Source organism: Phalangium opilio, unplaced genomic scaffold (assembly GCF_054372755.1).
Source record: "Phalangium opilio isolate 3A_F unplaced genomic scaffold, DU_Popi_V2 ptg000113l_1, whole genome shotgun sequence".
Classification (NCBI taxonomy): Eukaryota; Metazoa; Arthropoda; class Arachnida; order Opiliones; family Phalangiidae; genus Phalangium; species Phalangium opilio.
Genome location: NW_028324209.1, coordinates 349,157 through 368,430, shown reverse-complemented (window position 1 = coordinate 368,430; position 19,274 = coordinate 349,157). Strand labels below are relative to the sequence as shown.

At 39.1% G+C, this 19,274-nt stretch overlaps 3 protein-coding genes across 7 annotated transcripts; 1 reads left to right on the top strand and 2 right to left on the bottom strand.

The window, feature by feature from the left end:
• The first annotated feature begins 131 nt into the window (after positions 1-131).
• Positions 132-2,614, top strand: LOC149623117 (ATP-binding cassette sub-family F member 1). Its single transcript, XM_089852795.1, has one exon. The coding sequence runs from the start codon at positions 328-330 to the stop codon at positions 2,338-2,340; it is 2,013 nt and encodes a 670-aa protein (XP_089708921.1). The 5' UTR covers positions 132-327; the 3' UTR covers positions 2,341-2,614.
• LOC149623116 (RNA-binding protein Ro60) lies at positions 2,506-7,009 on the bottom strand. Of its 3 annotated transcripts, none has more exons than XM_089852807.1 (7): positions 6,491-7,009; positions 5,808-6,425; positions 5,533-5,750; positions 5,154-5,474; positions 4,850-5,092; positions 3,798-3,967; positions 2,506-3,740 (listed from the first exon to the last, which is right to left on the bottom strand). In XM_089852807.1, exons 2-7 carry the CDS (start codon positions 6,334-6,336, stop codon positions 3,608-3,610), a joined length of 1,614 nt encoding a protein of 537 aa, XP_089708933.1. In that variant the 5' UTR covers positions 6,337-6,425; positions 6,491-7,009; the 3' UTR covers positions 2,506-3,607. The 3 variants fall into 3 exon arrangements, with proteins under 3 accessions (XP_089708933.1, XP_089708932.1, XP_089708934.1); XM_089852806.1 differs by having other exon boundaries at positions 5,808-6,490; positions 6,564-7,009; XM_089852808.1 differs by having other exon boundaries at positions 6,564-7,009.
• Positions 7,010-7,760: 751 nt separating this feature from the next.
• On the bottom strand, positions 7,761-19,270 carry swm (Zinc finger protein swm). 3 transcript variants are annotated; one of them, XM_089852779.1, is made up of 17 exons: positions 19,047-19,270; positions 18,580-18,652; positions 18,220-18,338; positions 17,840-18,153; positions 17,250-17,353; positions 15,794-16,137; positions 15,364-15,732; positions 15,175-15,270; positions 14,482-15,071; positions 10,771-11,160; positions 10,581-10,703; positions 10,435-10,509; positions 10,172-10,351; positions 9,365-9,703; positions 9,066-9,149; positions 8,859-8,996; positions 7,761-8,745 (listed from the first exon to the last, which is right to left on the bottom strand). In XM_089852779.1, the coding sequence occupies exons 2-17, from the start codon at positions 18,636-18,638 to the stop codon at positions 8,653-8,655; spliced, it is 3,417 nt and encodes a 1,138-aa protein (XP_089708905.1). In that variant the 5' UTR covers positions 18,639-18,652; positions 19,047-19,270; the 3' UTR covers positions 7,761-8,652. The 3 variants fall into 3 exon arrangements, with proteins under 3 accessions (XP_089708905.1, XP_089708906.1, XP_089708907.1); XM_089852780.1 differs by having other exon boundaries at positions 9,365-9,685; XM_089852781.1 differs by having other exon boundaries at positions 14,482-15,038.
• Between the last annotated feature and the right edge of the window lie 4 nt (positions 19,271-19,274).

Here is a 19,274-nt window from a genome sequence, read left to right as displayed (position 1 = left end):
AATACAAGGGGGTTGCTACAGTGCCGTGTTTGCGCACTCTCAGATACAAAACGCCTACAGCGCAGGCGCTAAAAAGCGAGATGGAAGGCAGAGTTTTACCCCCGCGCCTTTCCCTCTTAGACTCGTCGAAAGGGCATAGAGATAGCGAAAGGGTGTATTACGCTATAGTCACATGACCTCAGTACTCTAGTGACGTATTATAATCATTCTCACGTTGCTCTGCGGGCGCCACGCGAAATTTCGCGGAAAAATCATTTAGGCCCAGCGCAAATCTGTTACTAAAATAAAAATTTGTAAATTAACAAATTTAAATAAAACTGGTTAAAAATGCCAAAGAAGAATAGATCCAAACAAGCCACGAAAAAGGAGACGATTGAATCAACTTCTCAAAATGGAAACGACGGTAATGAGATTGATCCTGAAGCCTTGGCGGAAGACGTGGACGATCTTGGATTTTCGGACGATGAGGATGAAGGCTCCAAGAAACAGATGGAAACTGAAACTAAGAATGATGAACCGAAAATTAAATTATCCCATAAAGAGAAAAAGAAACTTAAAAAGCAAATGGAATACGACAAACTCATTGGCGAAACAGCCAGCAATGAACTAGATGGACAATTCACAGTGTCCCAGGCGGAGAAGACTGCCTCCCAACTTACGCAACTTGAGAATGCCATTGACATCAAGGTGGAGAATTTCTCAATCTCTGCCAAGGGTAAAGATTTATTTGTTAACGCCAGTTTGCACATAACGGCGGGAAGACGTTATGGCTTAGTTGGTCCTAATGGTCATGGAAAAACAACTCTTTTGAAGCATTTAGCTAAACGAGCTTTGAATATACCCCCTACCATTGACGTCCTACTCTGCGAACAAGAAGTGTCCGCCGAAGAAACACCGGCTGTAGACGTGGTGTTGCGGTCTGACACCAAACGTTTAGAACTTTTGAAAGAACAGAAAGAAATTGAAGAAGAAATGGCTAAAGGAAGTTTGAAGAATCAAACGAGACTTAATGAGGTATACGAAGAACTGACTGCGATTGGAGCCGATTCCGCTGAAGCGAGAGCTAGACGTATATTGGCTGGTTTAGGTTTCACGAAAGAAATGCAAGATAGAGCCACGTCCCAATTTTCTGGAGGTTGGCGAATGAGAGTTTCATTAGCCAGGGCTTTATTTATGGAACCAACTCTCCTTCTACTGGATGAACCTACAAATCACTTGGATTTGAATGCCGTTATTTGGTTGGATAATTACCTACAAGCTTGGAAGAAAACGTTGCTAGTTGTATCCCACGACCAGAGTTTCTTGGATAATGTCTGCACAGATATTGTCCACTTGGATAATCAAAAGCTATATTACTATCGAGGAAACTACAGCCAGTTCAAGAAGATGTACGTGCAGAAACGAAAAGAAATGATAAAAGAATACGAAAAACAAGAAAAGAGATTAAAGGACATGAAAGCGTCGGGTAAATCCACCAAGGCCGCGGAAAAAGCCACGAAAGAACAACTTACGCGTAAAGCGGCGAAGAATAAGCAAAAGTTAGCGAGTAACGCTGATAATGACGGTCCAACTGAATTGATTAAGCGACCTAAAGAATACATCGTCAAATTTACCTTCCCAAACCCTCCGCCTTTAAGTCCACCCGTTTTGGGGTTGCACAATGTCACCTTTGGTTATTCAAAACAGCCGGTACTCTTTAGGAAAGTTGATTTTGGTATCGACATGTCTTCTCGAGTCGCCATCGTCGGTCCAAATGGAGTGGGCAAAAGTACATTCCTCAAGTTATTAATGGGAGACATTACACCATTAGAAGGCGAACAACGCAAGAACCATCGTTTGAGGATCGGTCGTTTTGACCAGCACTCTGGAGAACAACTGAATCTTGATGAAACGCCAGTGGAATACTTGCAACGCTTGTTCAACTTAAACTATCAGGAAGCCAGGAAGCAATTGGGAACATTCGGATTAGTCGGTTACGCTCACACGATTCAAAATCGTGATTTGTCAGGAGGTCAAAAAGCCAGGGTCGCTTTGGCGGAATTGAGTCTACGCGCTCCTGACGTGCTAATTCTAGATGAACCTACCAATAATTTGGATATTGAATCAATTGACGCGTTGAGCGACGCGATTAATGAATTTGAAGGTGGCGTTATTATAGTTAGCCACGACGAACGACTAATAAGAGACACTAATTGTCAACTATGGGTGATTGAAGGACAGAATATAGACGAAATTGAAGGAGACTTTGACGATTATCGAAAAGAGCTATTAGAATCCTTGGGAGAGGTTGTTAACAATCCTAGCATAGCCGCCCAATTAGCTCTAAAAGAAGCCAAATAATTATAGATTAAATAAAATAACAAAATTAGGCTTAAAAATTGAATGTAGATTAAAAATTAGACTTCTTTTCCTTAATAATATACACCTTTAGGTGCCTCTCTTGGGCGAAAGACCAACTAATCAATTTGTAGGCCTTCCTGCGAATAAACTCGCATCGATTCAGAATTTCAGATCATACGTAGACTTTATTCTCAATTAAAACTTTAGTACAGTTTTACGAAATGTTGGAAGTTGATTAAAAATGAAATAAAAGTCTTGTTTGGTTAACAATTTATTGGGTGTTTTTTTTTCTACCTGACCCCAAAATGGCAGCTATACTACACAGCCGTCTTTGTTCAAATTCAATCAAAATGACCGCCATTATGAAGTTTAACACTTCATTATTTACACATACCCCAAATAGGCCAGTTGTGGTTTTAATTAAAACTTTTAAAAGCAACCCAATAAAATTTTATTAGTCGATATTAAACTATTATTAAATCATTTCAATTATAATAATTAGGGCTGTGCGAATAATATTCGCTTAGTTCGAATCGTTTTTTTTTTTTTTTGAAGAAAAACGAGTATTCGAATCACAAAACGATTAACAGATTTAAATACGAATACAGTTCCCTAAATCGAGTAATCGTTTCGAATAGGAAACCAGAATTCGATTAAAAATGGGAGGGACTATGGTCACATGACACATCAAGCGTTTCTTTAATTATACTTTTTGGAATTTCTGCGCAGTTCGCGGTTTTGTTTCTCTCTCACGAAATATTCTTAACGTGGGAGCCAGAGAGAAAAAATTACATTCTATGCGGGAACTAAAATATTTTTAGACTGCTACGCGTATTTAGAAAACGATTAATCGCTTTGAGTACTCGAACTAGATTTTTTAAAAAGCGAGTAATATTCGGACTCGGATTTCGAATGCATTTACTATTCGATTGATTCGGTTTGAAAAATCACTATTCGCAATTTTATTTCGCACAGCCCTAATAATTTGAAATATTCTGATAGACTCGATACACCAACAAAGGCTGAAAAATATAGCTGTTACGTAACATTTAAAATAAATACTCGATTAAATAAGAGGTTACTGAACTAGGCACTCGTCACAATGTAACGTAAGCGATAAGAGCCCTAATTTGTTTTTAAAAAGCTTTGATTTACCATACATATATATATATATAGTTTTGCGTAAATAATTACCCATAATTACTTGTTCGCGAGTTATTCTACTCGTCATATGATAAGTGCGGCCTGGTTTTTCTTTTTCGTTAAATCAAAAAACGCCTCTCGCAAAATCCTGTATGATTTGCAGTACATTTTGATCGAATCCAGCGATATCAAACATACCAAATTCTTCCGGTGGCGCAATGGCAAATCCAGGACTCGTCATGGCGCAGACGATCATTCTGATAATTCAAAATATTAATTGGCTTTACACGTTGCTGGTCGCAAAATGTACTCACTTGGTTTGAGGCAATTTCATGGTTATCCTGTATTCTTTCAATGCTTCGGCTGGATGAACGTCGCCAATTTGCGTTTGATTATCGGTACAAATTAAAATGACGTCAAATGCCTTCTTATGCTCCAAAGCCCAAGCGAGAGGAGCTGACAAATTTAGAGGGCCCATTGGTGTCTGCAATGTGTAAATAGACACCAATTAATTTCGGCTTAATTTCTAATTCAATTTGCCTTAATTTATAGTTCTTTTCGGCCCAATTTATATCTCTTCTGGACCCAATTTCTACTTCATCTCGGCCCAATTTCTACTTTATCTCGGCCTAATTTCTATTTCATCTCGGCTCAATTTCTATTTCATCTCGGCCCAATTTCTACTTCATCTCGGCCCAATTTCTACTTCATCTCGGCACAATTTCTACTTCATCTCGGCCCAATTTCTACTTCATCTCGGCCCAATTTCTACTTCATCTCGGCCCAATTTCTACTTCATCTCGGCCCAATTTCTACTTCATCTCGGCCCAATTTCTACTTCATCTCGGCCCAATTTCTACTTCATCTCGGCACAATATCTACTTCATCTCGGCCCAATTTCTACTTCATCTCGGCCCAATTTCTACTTCATCTCGGCCCAATTTCTACTTCATCTCGGCCCAATTTCTACTTCATCTCGGCCCAATTTCTACTTCATCTCGGCCCAATTTCTACTTCATCTCGGCCCAATTTCTACTTCATCTCGGCCCAATTTCTATTTCATCTCGGCCCAATTTCTATTTCATCTCGGCCCAATTTCTACTTCATCTCGGCTCAATTTCTACTTCATCTCGGCCCAATTTCTACTTCATCTCGGCCCAATTTCTACTTCATCTCGGCCCAATTTCTACTTCATCTCGGCCCAATTTCTACTTCATCTCGGCCCAATTTCTACTTCATCTCGGCCCAATTTCTACTTCATCTCGGCACAATTTCTACTTCATCTCGGCACAATTTCTACTTCATCTCGGCACAATTTCTATTTCATCTCGGCACAATTTCTATTTCATCTCGGCGGAATAATTACCTCTCGCATTCTTCTTGATATGTCATGCAAATTCATCTTGTTATTAATATCGATAGTGACCATTCCTCTCATAGAAAAGGCAACAGCCGTAACTCCGGCCTGTTCCGCTCTGGTTAATGCCATAACTAACAAGGCTGTAGCATCAGCGGGTGTTAAATTGGTGCAACCGGATATTTTTTTATGCACCATCGTATTTCGAACGTCGACCGCGATTAAAAATCGTTTGGAAGTTGATTGCAAATTCTGAAAAACAAAAAATGTTTTATACTCGAAGGTTGCGTAGTTCTATTCTTAATTAACATACTTTAAACGTATCGTAGAATAGAGATTGAAGGGCGTCATCTAACGGCGATTTCCGGTGCCGAGGTGGGCAAGCGTTTGCCGCGTTCACCGGCAAGGTTTTATTAGGCGAAACTAATCTAGCCGTTTCTTCGCAAAGTTTTACGATCATAAAGACTTCCAAAGGCCCGAGATTATGATTTTGTTGAGCTAGTTGGTGAACGATTCTATCGACTATCAATTTGGATATGACGCTGTTCGGTTTTAAAAGAGTAATTCGGTGCAATCTAGGAAGTTGCAATAACAGCGTCTTGATGGGAATTCGCGGTATTAGGCAAGTCCAAACCTGGAACGTTAAACTGGAATTAGCTTTATTCTTACAAAAACATAAGTAACCATCGAACCTCTTTGGACTTTAACATCTGTGTTGGTATATGTTCGAACGACAACTCTTGTATTTCAACAAATCTGGACAATGCGTGTTCGTCAGTTATGTGTTTGACTACGTGTACCGTTTTCAGGTACTCCAAGACATCGGTAGTTTCTGGTGAATTATGTTTCTCAGCTTCAGTAGTCGCTGCGTCAATTCCCTTAGTGAGATACGCCAATACAACTGCCACTCCTGTTGTAGGTAGAAAATGAAACAACGTACAAAGGTTTATCATTAACGACAACTTACCAGGTGTCAATGGCGTCACGTGAGCCAAAAGTAAAAGATCTCTGTGCTTCCAACGATGTCTGGAAACGACGCGTGTAGTTTCTTCCGCTAATTTTTTAGGGCTTTTTCCGTTATACCAATTGTCAACTAATCTCCGTCTAGATCTACCCCAGCCTGTAGATGGACGGCTCACTTCTTCCGCGTATCGAATGAAAGCGAAAAGTTCCAAAGCGGTTAAACTCAGATCATACAGAGTTTCGTAGGCTCTGTTTTTCACTGCGGGATACTTTGATCTCGTACAAGCTGCTATCGCGAATAAAATGGGCTCGCGGAACAAATGTGGACCTTTGGCGACTTGAAAGGCCGTTTCGAGAACTAACATCCCACCTTCCTGGGTCTCTAACAAGGTATTAAGGCAATTTATGTTGTTCAGAACGTACGTGTTCTTTCCAGTATGGTAACAGTTGCCTTCCAAACCCAAATAAAGAAAATGACGTAGACGAGCTGCTTCCAAGCATGGTGTGGATGCATTTGACGCTTCGGGTTCCATTTTAATAATAATTACAACACACGGTGACGGTAGTCAATTTTTTTTTTTTTTTTTTTCTTTCAACGACGTTTCAACTCATATTAATGTAACTATAACCAAAACAAAAAGGCCAAAATAACTTATTTGTTACGTCCGTAAAAATAATATGGCAAACCTGAAAATTAAGTTAATAATTAATTAAATTATGGCTCATTTAAATTTAATAATTATATGATTTTTGTCTTTACTTTTTTCCACGCGAACTTTCGACTCGATTCGATTTTCGACCAACGAGTCCAATGGACGGTTTCGAGTTTCGACTAGGCATGCAGATAAGCCTCGTCTTCTGAAGTTAACCCTAACATGACTCTCAACTAGAACTAGGGGTGTGCGAAATTGCAAATACCACTATCGAACCGGTCAAATACCGAATCGAATAGTTTACTCCAAATCGAATATCGAATAGTTCGGCCTTGCTAAATTTTTTACTTATCGATTAATCGCGAATACTAGGCTTAACTATTCGCGATTAATCGGGTAGTAACACCATGGATTTATAATAGAAGCTTACGCTTCCTGGATATTCCACTCGCCTTAAAACGCGCGCAACATTTATTCCTCGTCTGAAACAGTACCAGCCTGGCACGCGCGTTTGAGACGTAGAATTTGAGGCAAATTCAGAGGGGGGTGGAAGTTTTTCACGCGCTTAAGTTTTAATTTTTAATAGCGCGCGCGAAATAATTTTTGCACGCGCGCCGAGAGAAAAAAGTTTGCCTCAATTTTACGTCATCAGCCCCCCCCCCCCCAGTCCCCATCCGCGTGAATTTTATGACATAAACGTGTTTAAAATCAAAATGCCTTACTGAAGGCTACAGTGGAATATCCAGGAAGCGTAAGCTTCTATTATAAATCCATGGTAACACTAATATTCTCGAATGGTTAATACAAAGCAAGGAGAAAAACATTTAGAAGCTCCTAAACTTCAAAATACCTCTCCTCATTGGGGTCAAGAATTTCTTAAAATTTTCCTATCCACTTGCTGGTAGTTTTTGATGGGAGACAAATAAAATTGGGATGATATTTTTTTAAAACAAGGTGGGTCTCTCTGGTGACAAGGACCTAAATTTATGGTAGTCGAACTTTAACGGAATAGTCAATTCGGTATTCGATATTCGTGGATATTCGTGTCGCGCACCTCTACAGTCTCAACCGTTCCTCTTGAATCTCTATGGCCCTAACCATTGCCTACCTTCATCAAGGCCTGTGCGCGGCGCCAATTTTTAATTTTCGTTTGGAAATTTAGGCATGGATGAAGGATGCGCGTGAAAAACATTCGACGCTCTATAGGATGCGCAACTCCCTATGCTAAAAAGTAGACAAGTCGATACTAGCTCCGCCACTGGAAAAAAAGAGGCGCCATCTTAAATATAAATGAAGATACAATATTTTCCGGTACACTGATGCTGACCAATTTTAGGTCTATTTTTTTTTATTTTAATCTTTCCTGAAAACTTTTTTTTTATATATTTTGCTCTCAAATTTCTTTTTTTTTTAAACTAATATTTTTGATGTTTTCTTTGTTTTATTCATATGAAAGGTTTTTTTTTCTTCTTAATTTTTTTTTTCCGTAATAGCGATAATATTACGTCTTTTACATTATTTACAACCTGTAATGTTAACTTCCAAATGGACCATTTTACAAATGCCATAAAACACAAAAATAATTCTTTTTTTTTTTGGAAAATGTTTTAAATCGTGAAAATTAAAAAGGACAAAAAAAAATGTAGAAATTATGGATATTACAATATTTTTATACAATATTTCATCTTTAACTGTTGGCAACGAAATTAGTGAATTGGGAAATTAATTTGAAATAAAAAAATTCCCCAAAATGATTAACGAAGAAAAAAAAAGAAAAAAAATAGAGCTATTATAATAAAGCGTTATACATCCATAGCGTAGTGACATCTCAAAAAATGTCAAATACATTAAAAAAACGGACACGAGTTTTAAAGAAATTAATTAAAAAATAATAATAAGGAAAAAATTAATTAATTCTAATAGATTAATAAACCCAATTAAATGACGGTATGGTGAAATGGTTTTATGATATCATAATTTTTATAAACTTCGATACCATCTACAGATTTTATATTTATACCGCATTTACGTTGTCACATTGTGATTGTATTTAATATTTTCCGCTGATAATTATAAAATTTTAAATGTTTCGTATCTAATTTCAACATTTTTGAAATATTTTATTTTTATTTATAAATGAACAGAAAAAAAATGAAACCCGGCACCGGGGAAAGGGGGGGGGGGGAAGATTTATTATCATCGTCGCCATGATCTCGCTTCGCTATCTTCCTCCTCTTCATCATCGCCTAAAAGAGTGTCATCTTCTTCGTCTTCCGACTGCTCTAAGTTCTATAATTAATTATAATTAGGCTTAGTAAAAAATTTTGGACTCTCAACCTAGAAATTAGGACTCGCACAACCCTATTTCTTTGTTATCAATGGGGAGAGATTAATATAAATACCTCATCGTTTACTCTAAGATCACTCATATCTAATCGACCTTGTAAGTTTGAGTCTTCGACACCAGTTGCCGCTGAGCTTTCACTATACCATTTGACTTTAAGGGGTTTTTCGTTAAGTTTTGCACCGAGTGTAAAGGCCTAGACGTATGTACGAATTAGGTTAAAATACGAAGGGGCTACTTATAACAATAATAATAATGAGTTTACTTTTTCAGCGTCTCTTCGTGTTTTGAAGGTTACAAGCGCTATTCCAGGGCCCATCATTTCCAGACGTTCAACCGAAGAACATTGCTTTAAAATAAATAATAGATTTAATTTAAGTCCAAACTGACGAGTATTCAATTTAGTTTATATTTCCAAAGGGAACTCTAGTAGTTGCCACGAAATTTTCTGATTTAATATTCCCTAACCTTTCCAGGTTTTCCCCTGACGCGCTACTCGTGGCGATAAGTAAAATTGCGCCAGCCAAGTTCTAAATCTAAAACTAAGATTAAACAAATATTTACCGAGAAATGCGTGAGCAGAGTATCTCCGTCCAAATCAGCGGCTCCTTCCACAATGATTTTTTTAGGCCGACGATCAACCGAAGTTAACTTCCTGGACATGACCATGGCACCGCGACCTCTGTATCTGGCCCCGGCAATGACGCCACCACCTCGAACGAAACTGAGACCACCGACTTTCAAATGTCCGCTGCTATCGAGCAATCCCAACGCTTTGGCTTGTTGTTTCAAATCATTTACTTTCTTCCTAAGCTCCGTCGTATCGTCACCCCGATGCTGTTTATTATACAAGTCCATTTCAGCGTCCAATAACTCTTTCTCCGCCTTTGTTAAATTGAGAGACTAAGACGAGTAAGTCATGACCAATCTAACTCCAACCTAACTTCGTTTAAATAATTTACAGGGTTCATACAACGTTTGGAAAACCAATTTCCCTGAGATTCCCAGGCTTTTTCCCATATATGGAGTATCCTATGAAGCGATTGTTAAAAACATTTTTCGTAATTACTCGGCCCCTGTTTGTCGTAGCCCTATGTTTGTAGTATGGTTGGATGGGGGACAAATTGGACTATAACATATCCTAAGGACATGCCCGTAACTATAATAGAACCAGAGTTATGAGCCTCAAAAGTTAAAGAAATTTTTTTTTATTACTAGACCCCTTTTAGCAAACTTTCTCAAATCTTACAAATTTCCCTGAATTTAACCAAAACATTGTAAATTTTCCAGAGTTTTCCCTGACTTTCTTTGTCAACTATTTATTTCCCGGAGTATTCCAGGTTTGTACGAACCCTGATAAATTATACTTACATCCGTTTTGGTCTTTGGAATCGCTTTCGTCAGGGACTTGTTCAGACCCATAATGTCAGTGGCGTTTTTACGAACTTCGTTGCTCAAAGCATCAATCGTGTTCGAAAGTGTTTTAAGAGTTTCCATAATCACGGCTTTTTCTTTGTCATTCTTACATTTTTCCAGTTTTGTAAACAGAAGCTTGGCAAAATAGTAAAACCCCAACAAAGTTAAAATGAAACTATCAATAATACCACGCTAATAATTCAGCGCTAAATTCTTACTTTTTGTTGCTGCACATGCATCTGAATTATTTGTTGCCGTTTATTTTGAACCTCTAATTTCTTTTTCAAGACCTCCTATAACGAAATGTCAAAGCAGTTTTAAATTACGTTCAATTCGGGGGAAAGATATCGAAGCACCACCATACCTTTCTTTGTTCTTCCTTAGTTTTTCGTGGTAATGTATTAGCTCCGACTAAATTGTTTTTCTTAAGCGCTAACGGATTATAAACGGTGCGAGATAAATTCCCAGATGGTGTAAATAATACAGCCTAAAACAGTGAAAAATGTTAATCCCCAGACGTAGGCCACTCCCTCCCTCCCGACATTCTTTCGTACCTTTTCGGTGGAAACTTCATCGTTAGCGCTACTAGGGGCGACTTTCTTGGCAAAATTATTGATTTTAACCATACTAGCGGCGATACCAAGTCGATCTTTCACGTTAGATTTAACCGGGGGTACTTGTAAGCCTTCTTTAAGTTCCGTTGATGAACTAATGTCAGGGTTAGAAGAGTCTGCCACCGTATTAGTTTTGTTCTCGTTCAATTCGGAGGCGTTCGCTTCCGATACAGGATTGTTGGGGGCAGCGGTAGAGTTTTCTTTATTATGCCAGAAAACTTTAATGAATCTATTGTTGAGGACGGCGTCGGTACAACGGTAAGCGGCGTTAGCTTCGGTGTGACTAGAAAATTGAATCAGGGCTGCCTCTGGGTCCCCACCGTAACACACCTTATAATAAAACGAGTTGGGCAAATATAAATAATTAGTAACACCGCTTTCGGTTCGATGACAACTTTTATTGCCAAGTAACGAGTATTTTTCGACCTTGGCAAAAAATCTATTATTCTGGAGTATTTAAAGGTAAAGTTCAGGTAACATAATTTATACACACTTAATGTACACTTTAAAAATTTAATTAGCTGGGCCAGTTTAAAAATTAAATGCTTCGGGGGGGGGGGGGGATCTACCGGCCCCGTGGCCACTGTTAACTTTAATTTAATCTTTATGTAAATATGTAACCAACAGACACCTTTGTAAATAAGACTGCCTCTTAAAGATTGCTCCAACAAAAGCCTTATGTTATTATTAATAATTAAAAACATTCCTAAGTTTCCCTATTGTAAGTGGCCAATGTCCAGTTTACTTAGGTGCTTGACTCTAGTGGCAAAATGGCCAGTTTAAAAAAAAAAATCCTTATTTCTCACACCGGTAAAGGATAAGAAGTTCGGGCTAAACCAATGGCGGCGCGGTAGTCCTCGTTTTTAAGAATAATTAAATGCAAATTATTTTGTAATAAGAGACCGTTTATTTTCGTTAATATTTTTCCTTTAATATATAGAACAAGACGTCCCAAGGGCTCGTAATAGTAGCCACATCGTGCCGTACGTGAATAGCCCCTCGATGCGCTACTTTTAACTGTGCTAAAATGATTACCAGTAATCCTTACTCCAATAAATTTATGTTATAATTAGGGGTGTGCGGGTACCCGATACCCGAAGATTACCCGTTCGGGTATCGGGTCGGGTACCCGCCCCGATACCCGAAAATGAATTTTCCAACTATTCGAAACTACTCGGGTAGTAAAAATAATCCCCCCCATTACCCGTGACAAGCCGAAACGGTTGTCGGGTTATTCGCGGGTAGAAAAATAGGAATCAGAAGTGAAAGGGGACCACCCATTGTCCGGTTTAGAAAGAATCGAAATTTTATGAATGACGAAATTCCATGAAACACTGTTTCAATGTGAAATTTAGTTCACATAAGCTATGCGTTCTGTGGTAGTTTCATTCTGAGACAGACTACAATCACCGCACGCAACGCGACACACCTATATATTGCCAGTATTCTGTGTTGAAATAAGACTAAGGGTTAAGAAAGTGAAAGCGGAACCAGAAGTTTAAGAAAGCATCAAAAAGAAAGAAACTAAGAAAGAGCATACATTGAATAACACAGGATTGAGATATAACTGTAAGAAGTGTACTAAAGGGAATTTTTGAAGGAAATATCAATTTATTTAAGCCTAACTACCCGAATACCAGGCAAAAAATTTTGGGTACCCACACCGATAACTAACTATTCGTCTAACTTTTAATACCCGACTATTACCCGACAACCATTTTTCGGCTAAGCCTAATTACCCGAATACCCGACAAAAATTCGGGTACCCGCCCCGATACCCGATAACAGTATTTTTGATTACCCGAACCCGATTCGAAATTGAAAAATCACTACCCGCACACCCCTAGTTATAATTGTAATAGTGCGACACAAAGAGAAATTTTGAGTGAATAGCCCCTCGATGCGCTACCCTTAACATTGCTAAAATGATTACCCGTAAGACCATTCTAAAAACAACAATGCTAAAATGATTACAGACAAGTAACCCTTAAAAGAAGAGAAAGTTTTAGTGATTACCCCCCTCGATGATCGAGTTACCTTTAAAGGGATAGAATCGGCTTTATCTGAGTTGGTCACACTAACATTGGTTTTCTATAAATTAACCACCCCTAAAAACATGGGGGTCAGTAGAAATCACGAGAAAAATTTATTAATTAAAATAAACGTGAATAAAAATTGAAATTTTGAACGCCAGATTTAAAATCGGCCACCATTTTCAACCCATTACCTACGTAGGTAAAGTTCGGCCTCTGATTGGTTGGTAGTAGTTGGAATGAAAACTGTCGTTTAAGGAGTAAAAAGTAGTAGGAACGAGAATCTAGGTCAGCTTGCCTGGTGAATCGTCGTCTGCTTATATGCTTAAGAATGTCAGACGAGAAAGTATTTCTGATCATTCCGGTCCTGAATCTGAGGATGAAAGTTCCAACTCTGATTCTTTGGATTCAGAAAATTCGGAACAATTTATAATAAACGAATCTGAGGGTAGTTCTTCTGAAGTAGAAGAATTTGGTGTGCAGCCATACCAATTCCCGTCAATCTGTATCATACTGCGCTCAAAGAATGAATCCCCCTACCAGTAGGAAAAACACTACGGAGAAATTGGTAGAGACGAACTAGTAACGTTTTTCGGTGGTTCGGCTCTGTGTCACCAGGTGCCCTCATGATCGCAAAACAAGAGCATTTTGGATCTTTTAATCGTAATTTAAAAATCATTAATTAGACTAAAATATAAAAACATATATATTTTCAGAATCCTTATTTGTCTATCTATCGAAATAAATTAACCTTATAGGGATTTATTGCAATGAAATTAAAAGAAAGTATCCCTTTAACAGTGCTAAAATGATTACGTTTTTAACGCACTATTAATACACGTACAGAAAGTTTTAGTTTACAACATAGACTTATGCCGACGCATAATTTTCGCTTCTTATAAATTTCTAACGTGAACTTATGGCCAGAAGCGTTTGAAAGAGAAAGAATTCGGTAAAACACCAAATAATTGTAATATCCCGGTGCCTTAAGACCAGTCTAAAAATAGCATCAGTAAATACTTGCTTTTGCTTTCAAAATTTCCCTCGACTTCTTTGAATGTTGAAATAGGGGATAGGGGAGCGTGATTGAAAGCGTAAAATCCTTATTGTCGACGGGTGACAGAAAATTTAAAGGGAGTAGGAAACCTCCCATTTAAATTAAGGCAATAAAATAATATTCTCTCTCGCTTTAAATATATCGAGCAAACGTAAAACTCAACTCCCATTCACTCTCCCTTCAATGACGAACGAAAAATTTTATACTGCCAAAAGCGGTACTCTTTCACGACAACGACGCCGCCGCCCACCCCACCCCACCCCACCGACAACAACAGGCCAGGTCAAACTAAGACCGACATCGTAGATGTTCATCATACGATGTGGCTAAAAAGGCCGTACTTTTATGGCATACCTGAACATTTCCTATAAGCCAAATGCGGGTGAACGCGCTCAACTCATATTTTCAGCTGTTGTACTAGAGAAATTTGCCAAGTAATGAACTCGATACTACTAACGATCATTAAAACGGAGCCAATGTAGTATTTGACACAATACTCGATCGAGATACTCGCCCGACAATAACAAAGTGTAAGAAAAAAAAATCCTTCCCAATTCATACCTGTAAATTTACTATCGTTCCAAACTTGGAGAAATGTGAATTGAGCTCTGTAATTGTGTTTTGATGGCGAGGAACCTTTCTCAGTTCTAAAGTACACCGGTCTACATTGGAGTTCATGGCATTTTTACGAGGACCCAGTCGATTATAATCAAACATTCTCCTCCTAAAGCCTCCCCCTCCGCCTCCGCTTCCATTATCGTGAATGCCGCCGCCACCGCCGCCGCCACCACCTCTATGCATGTATCCTTGCGGTCTAGTCACCGCCACGGAATTAATAACTGGATTTGGTCTTTCATCAGCGATTTGCGGTTGTTGCAATGGTTCCAAAACTGTCCGATGTACGACTGACTTTGGTCCTCCTGACAATTCGGCATTGTCAACGGTAGGAACGCCTATTAATTCACGCGTTCTTTGGGGTGGTCCTGGATGGAACATATGAGGCGGTCCACGACCTAAGGGCGGTCTTAAAGGTGGTCCCGATCCGGGAGGGCCGTGGGGCGGAGGTGGATGACCCCAAAATGGTCCTCTCATCCTAGGGGGTCGTTCCATACCTGGTTCTAAAGGATTATACGGTTCAGGAAGAAACGATTCTGTGAGGAAAAGATATTTCTAGCTTTATCCCAACTTTCTCATCACCAATCATTTTTCACTCTACAAGCGAATGCGAAAAGAATAAAAAGGAAGCTACGTTACCCCCTGGCACAACGTTGGACTGATTGTGAACTGGATTAATCAAAGATGGCATTGGAACACCGGGAGGAGGAGGCAGCATTTGATTCTGCTGATTACCTGAATACGTAATTAAACACGTACTTTATTATTACGTACGTAATCTAAAAGAAATGAGTTAAAACCAACACTGATCCCAAGTTTGAAACTTACCGGCGTTATTTTCGTTTTGAGGAAATCCCGGTAAGACGGAGACATCTTCCAAAATAACTGGATCCATGCCGTGATCAAATGGACATAGATCTCCCCTCATACAATATCCTTTCTCGTCATAATCTCGACATCGTCTAGCGTGTTTCGCCACTCTGAAATTTGAAGCTTCTCCAGACACTGGAGGATTGGCGGATGTACCCCCACCGCCGTTGTTCGAGGTACTAACGCTACCACTTTGGGCAGCGGCACCTGGACCAATCGCAGTCGCATTTGCCCCGGTAGTCGGAGGATCGCGATAATCCTTATCACCGTGATCACTCGAACCGGGAGGCGCGTTTCTACCCTCTCTAGTATCGTTTCTGTTAGAGTCTGCGTGCAAAGAAGAATAACGTTGACAAGTTTATCGCGGAATTGAATTTTCTTAAGTTACCTCTGTTTCTATCTCTTGATCTGGACCATGATCTTGATCTAGATCGACTAGGGGAACGAGAACGCGAGCTGGATCGCGACCAGGAACGAGATCTATTACGATTCCACGGGCTACCGCTTCTAGAGCGACTTTTACCGCGATCAGCTTGATTACGATCGGAACTCCTGCCACCTTTACGATCTTTCGACCGTCCAATTTGTCGATCGCGATCTCTATCATTGTCCGGCATGTTTCTACCGCCGCGAAAATCGCGGTATCTATTATCGTATCGTGGTCGTGACGGAAAATTTTTCCTTCTTCTATCGTCGTCGGGAAATCTTCTAGACCGTCTATCATCATTGTCCCTAATATAGACGGAACGTTTCATTGGTTAAAACTAAGGCTGGGCGAATATCACTTTTTTTTCTATCGAGACGAATATCAAATACCCAAAAAGTTAACTTTCTTAACGAATATCGAGACGAATAATGATTTTTGAATCCAATATATCGAATAACTAGGCTTAACGAAATATAGCCTTATTCCGTATATACTCTGTAACAACATCAGTTGTCAGCACGCGCAAAGCTATTTCTCTATGTAACCTAGCTTTGTCAAGATACAATGAACTTCAGGATTTAAAGTTTTTAAGCTCGAGTGCTTTAGTTTTAAATGGTGTAGTAGGCTGTAGGCAATTTCACACGTATTTGAAACTAAGGCTAGGTTACCTAGCTTTGCGCGTGCTGACAACCGATGTTGTAACAGAGTATATACGGAATAAGCTGTCGTTCCAGATAGGGAGTTGCCTACCCTGTAGAGTGAAAACAAATTTCAAGCTCACGCGCATTCTTTATCCATGGACCTAGCTTTGCGCGTGCTGACAACCGACGTTGTAACAGAGTATATACAGAATAAGCTGTCGTTCGAGATAGCGAGTTGCCTATCCTATAGCGTGAAAACAAATTTCCTCACGCGCGCATTCTTTATCCATGGTCCTAGCTTCACGCGTGCTGACAACCGATGTTGTAACAGTGTATACAGAACAGGTTTCGAACAAAATTTTAGCTCTGGTCAAATCTCAGACAACACATTTTCTGGTAACCCTGATACTGTTATCCAGACTTTCCACTACAATAAATTTTTCCCTGACCTTTCAGGTCTATTTTCAATTTCCCTGACTTTTCCCTGACCTTTCAGGCCCATTTTCAATTTTCCTGACTTTTCCAGGTCGTGTAGGAACCCTGAACAAGCTGTCGTTCGAGATAGGGAGTTGCCTATCCTATAGCGTGAAAACAAATTTCCCCACGCGCATTCTTTATCCATGGTTAAAACGTAACGTGACGTGACGGATTAAGCATGGAGTTGTCATAAATAAAGCAAGGAGGATTAAGTATAGAATGGGAATAGCCACCATTGATAGGTATTATAATTATTACGTAAAACATTAAACCTAAGGAAGATTGAGGGTTATAATTACCGATCTAACTTTGATCTGCTACTCCTAACGGGTGGAGACTTGCTTCTAGTTTTACTTCTTCCAAGCCGACTACGTTTGGCATCTCTTTCATCACTTTCATTGCCCTTTTAAGAGTGTTACAAGTCCTATTATTATTGGCAACAATACAAGGCGATTTACAATGACACAGGGGTTCATACAACTTTTGGAAAACAAATTTCCCTGAGATTTCCAGGTTTTCCCCCATATACTTCCCTGAATTTTCCAGGTTTTTTCCGTATATGGAGTATCCTATGGAGCAAATGTTAACGAAGGAGGGGGGGGGCAAATATGACTATAACATAATCAAAGGACATCCCCGTATCTCTAGTAGAACCAGAGTTACGAGCCTCCAAAGTATAGTGTAATGTTAATCCTATGGAGGGGGGTATGTTTATGAACATTTTGCTTAATTACTCGGCCCCTGTTTGACGCAAAATTTCCCTGAATTTTACTAAAAAATCGAAATTTCCCTGAAATTTTTGTCAACTATTTATTTCCCTGATTTTTCCATATTTTCCCTGTTTTCCAGATTTGTATGAACCCTGAATGACTTAACAACAGAAACGTACAGATTTTGGTCTTTTTGAGTCCGGTTTTGAAACCAATGTAGTTGTAGATGTCACTGACGATGCGGGGAATGATGAAACAACTGGAGTTACTTTACTACTGACTGAAGTCATTTCCAGAGGTTTTGGCGGTACGCTATTGACTACTGAAACTACAGCTGGTGTACCATTAACCGTGCTTGTTTCTGGTGGTGGCATTATAACAGCTTGGGAACTCTCTACGGATGAGCCATTTAAAGGCTCACTAGTAGTTTGACTTTCTAGATATGATTTTGAGTTCAAAGTCTCAAAAAGCAGGTCTACAAATTGCTTTGTGCCTTTTATAAAGAAATAACGAATGATATTAATACGAGTTAATGTAGATTTTCTACAATTAACAGTACCTCTTTGCAAAAATACGTCTAACTGATCTATACAAATATCTTTAAGCTCTTTCTCAGTTTTGTCTTTCTTAACTAACGCCATAACATATTTTGACAGTGCCGCTGGGTCCGCATCGCATCTAATAAAGTTACGTTAAGTTAGAGACAAAATTAGGTCACGATTCGTTTATATATATAGACTAATGGCACCCCGTGTTATTTCCCCATAGAGCTTAATACAGTCGAAGGCAGAGAGCCGCGATTACTCTATTGCTAGCAACTATAGAGTAATGGCACCTACTTGCCTTTGACTGTATTAAGCTCTATGGGTAGTTAACATTGAGTGCCACTACTCTATTATTTTCAAAATTAAACACTTACTTTGGACCAAGCCAAGCTGTAAGCCATGCTCTGAGAGCATCTGGATTTTCAATTATCATTTTCGGCTTCAATGCTAAAAAATGTTTGTGTTTTTTATAAAAAAACTTTTTTTTTTGTAATTTAGTTCACTGAACTTGGAATGAAAGTACTGGGCCTCACGCCTAAACTATTAAAAAAAAACTATATTTAAAACCAGAGTAAAACGCGCTTTCCTTGTCAATTAAGGATACATAAAAGTCTAAAATATGATACACAGTAGCGTTAGGGAAAAGTTAAATTAGTTTCCTAGTGAAATAGGCCACGCCAAATCGTCGAACCGAGCGAGCCAACGTAATGTATAAGGGTTGCTATTCTTCCTTCCAATCATGGATGGAACAATCCTCCATGGTGGACGGCCCGATACCGCTTTGCTAAGCTAAGCTTAAGGCTTAACATTTAAGCCTTGGTCTTTAAAAGAATACACTTACCCAAATTTGATAAGAAGTAATTGGTATGTTAATTCGACTCAATCGACTTCTTTAAGTAGATAAGGAAGCTTTAAAACAACTCTAGTAACACGAACTCACGTTTATTTAAATTAAAATAAAGTTAATTTTAAGAAATTATTCCTGTTTACTCCAAAATTCCAAATCCAACTCCAAGTTCCAAGCTGCAGAATCCGACTTTCCGACGAGGCTCCGAGCGCCGTCCGAACT

Excerpts from the sequence above, each read along its gene's own strand:
- LOC149623117 (XM_089852795.1), top strand. The coding sequence starts at position 328 with ATGCCAAAGAAGAATAGATCCAAACAAGCCACGAAAAAGGAGACGATT.
- LOC149623116 (XM_089852807.1), bottom strand. The coding sequence starts at position 6,336 with ATGGAACCCGAAGCGTCAAATGCATCCACACCATGCTTGGAAGCAGCT. Across the intron at positions 5,475-5,532 it reads AGATGTTAAAGTCCAAAGAG|GTTTGGACTTGCCTAATACC; the intron begins GTTCGATGGTTA and ends TTAACGTTCCAG. Across the intron at positions 3,741-3,797 it reads ATGAAATTGCCTCAAACCAA|AATGATCGTCTGCGCCATGA; the intron begins GTGAGTACATTT and ends TTGAATTATCAG.
- swm (XM_089852779.1), bottom strand. The coding sequence starts at position 18,638 with ATGATAATTGAAAATCCAGATGCTCTCAGAGCATGGCTTACAGCTTGG. Across the intron at positions 15,271-15,363 it reads TCAAAACGAAAATAACGCCG|GTAATCAGCAGAATCAAATG; the intron begins GTAAGTTTCAAA and ends TTACGTATTCAG. Across the intron at positions 8,997-9,065 it reads CACGAAGAGACGCTGAAAAA|GCCTTTACACTCGGTGCAAA; the intron begins GTAAACTCATTA and ends ACATACGTCTAG.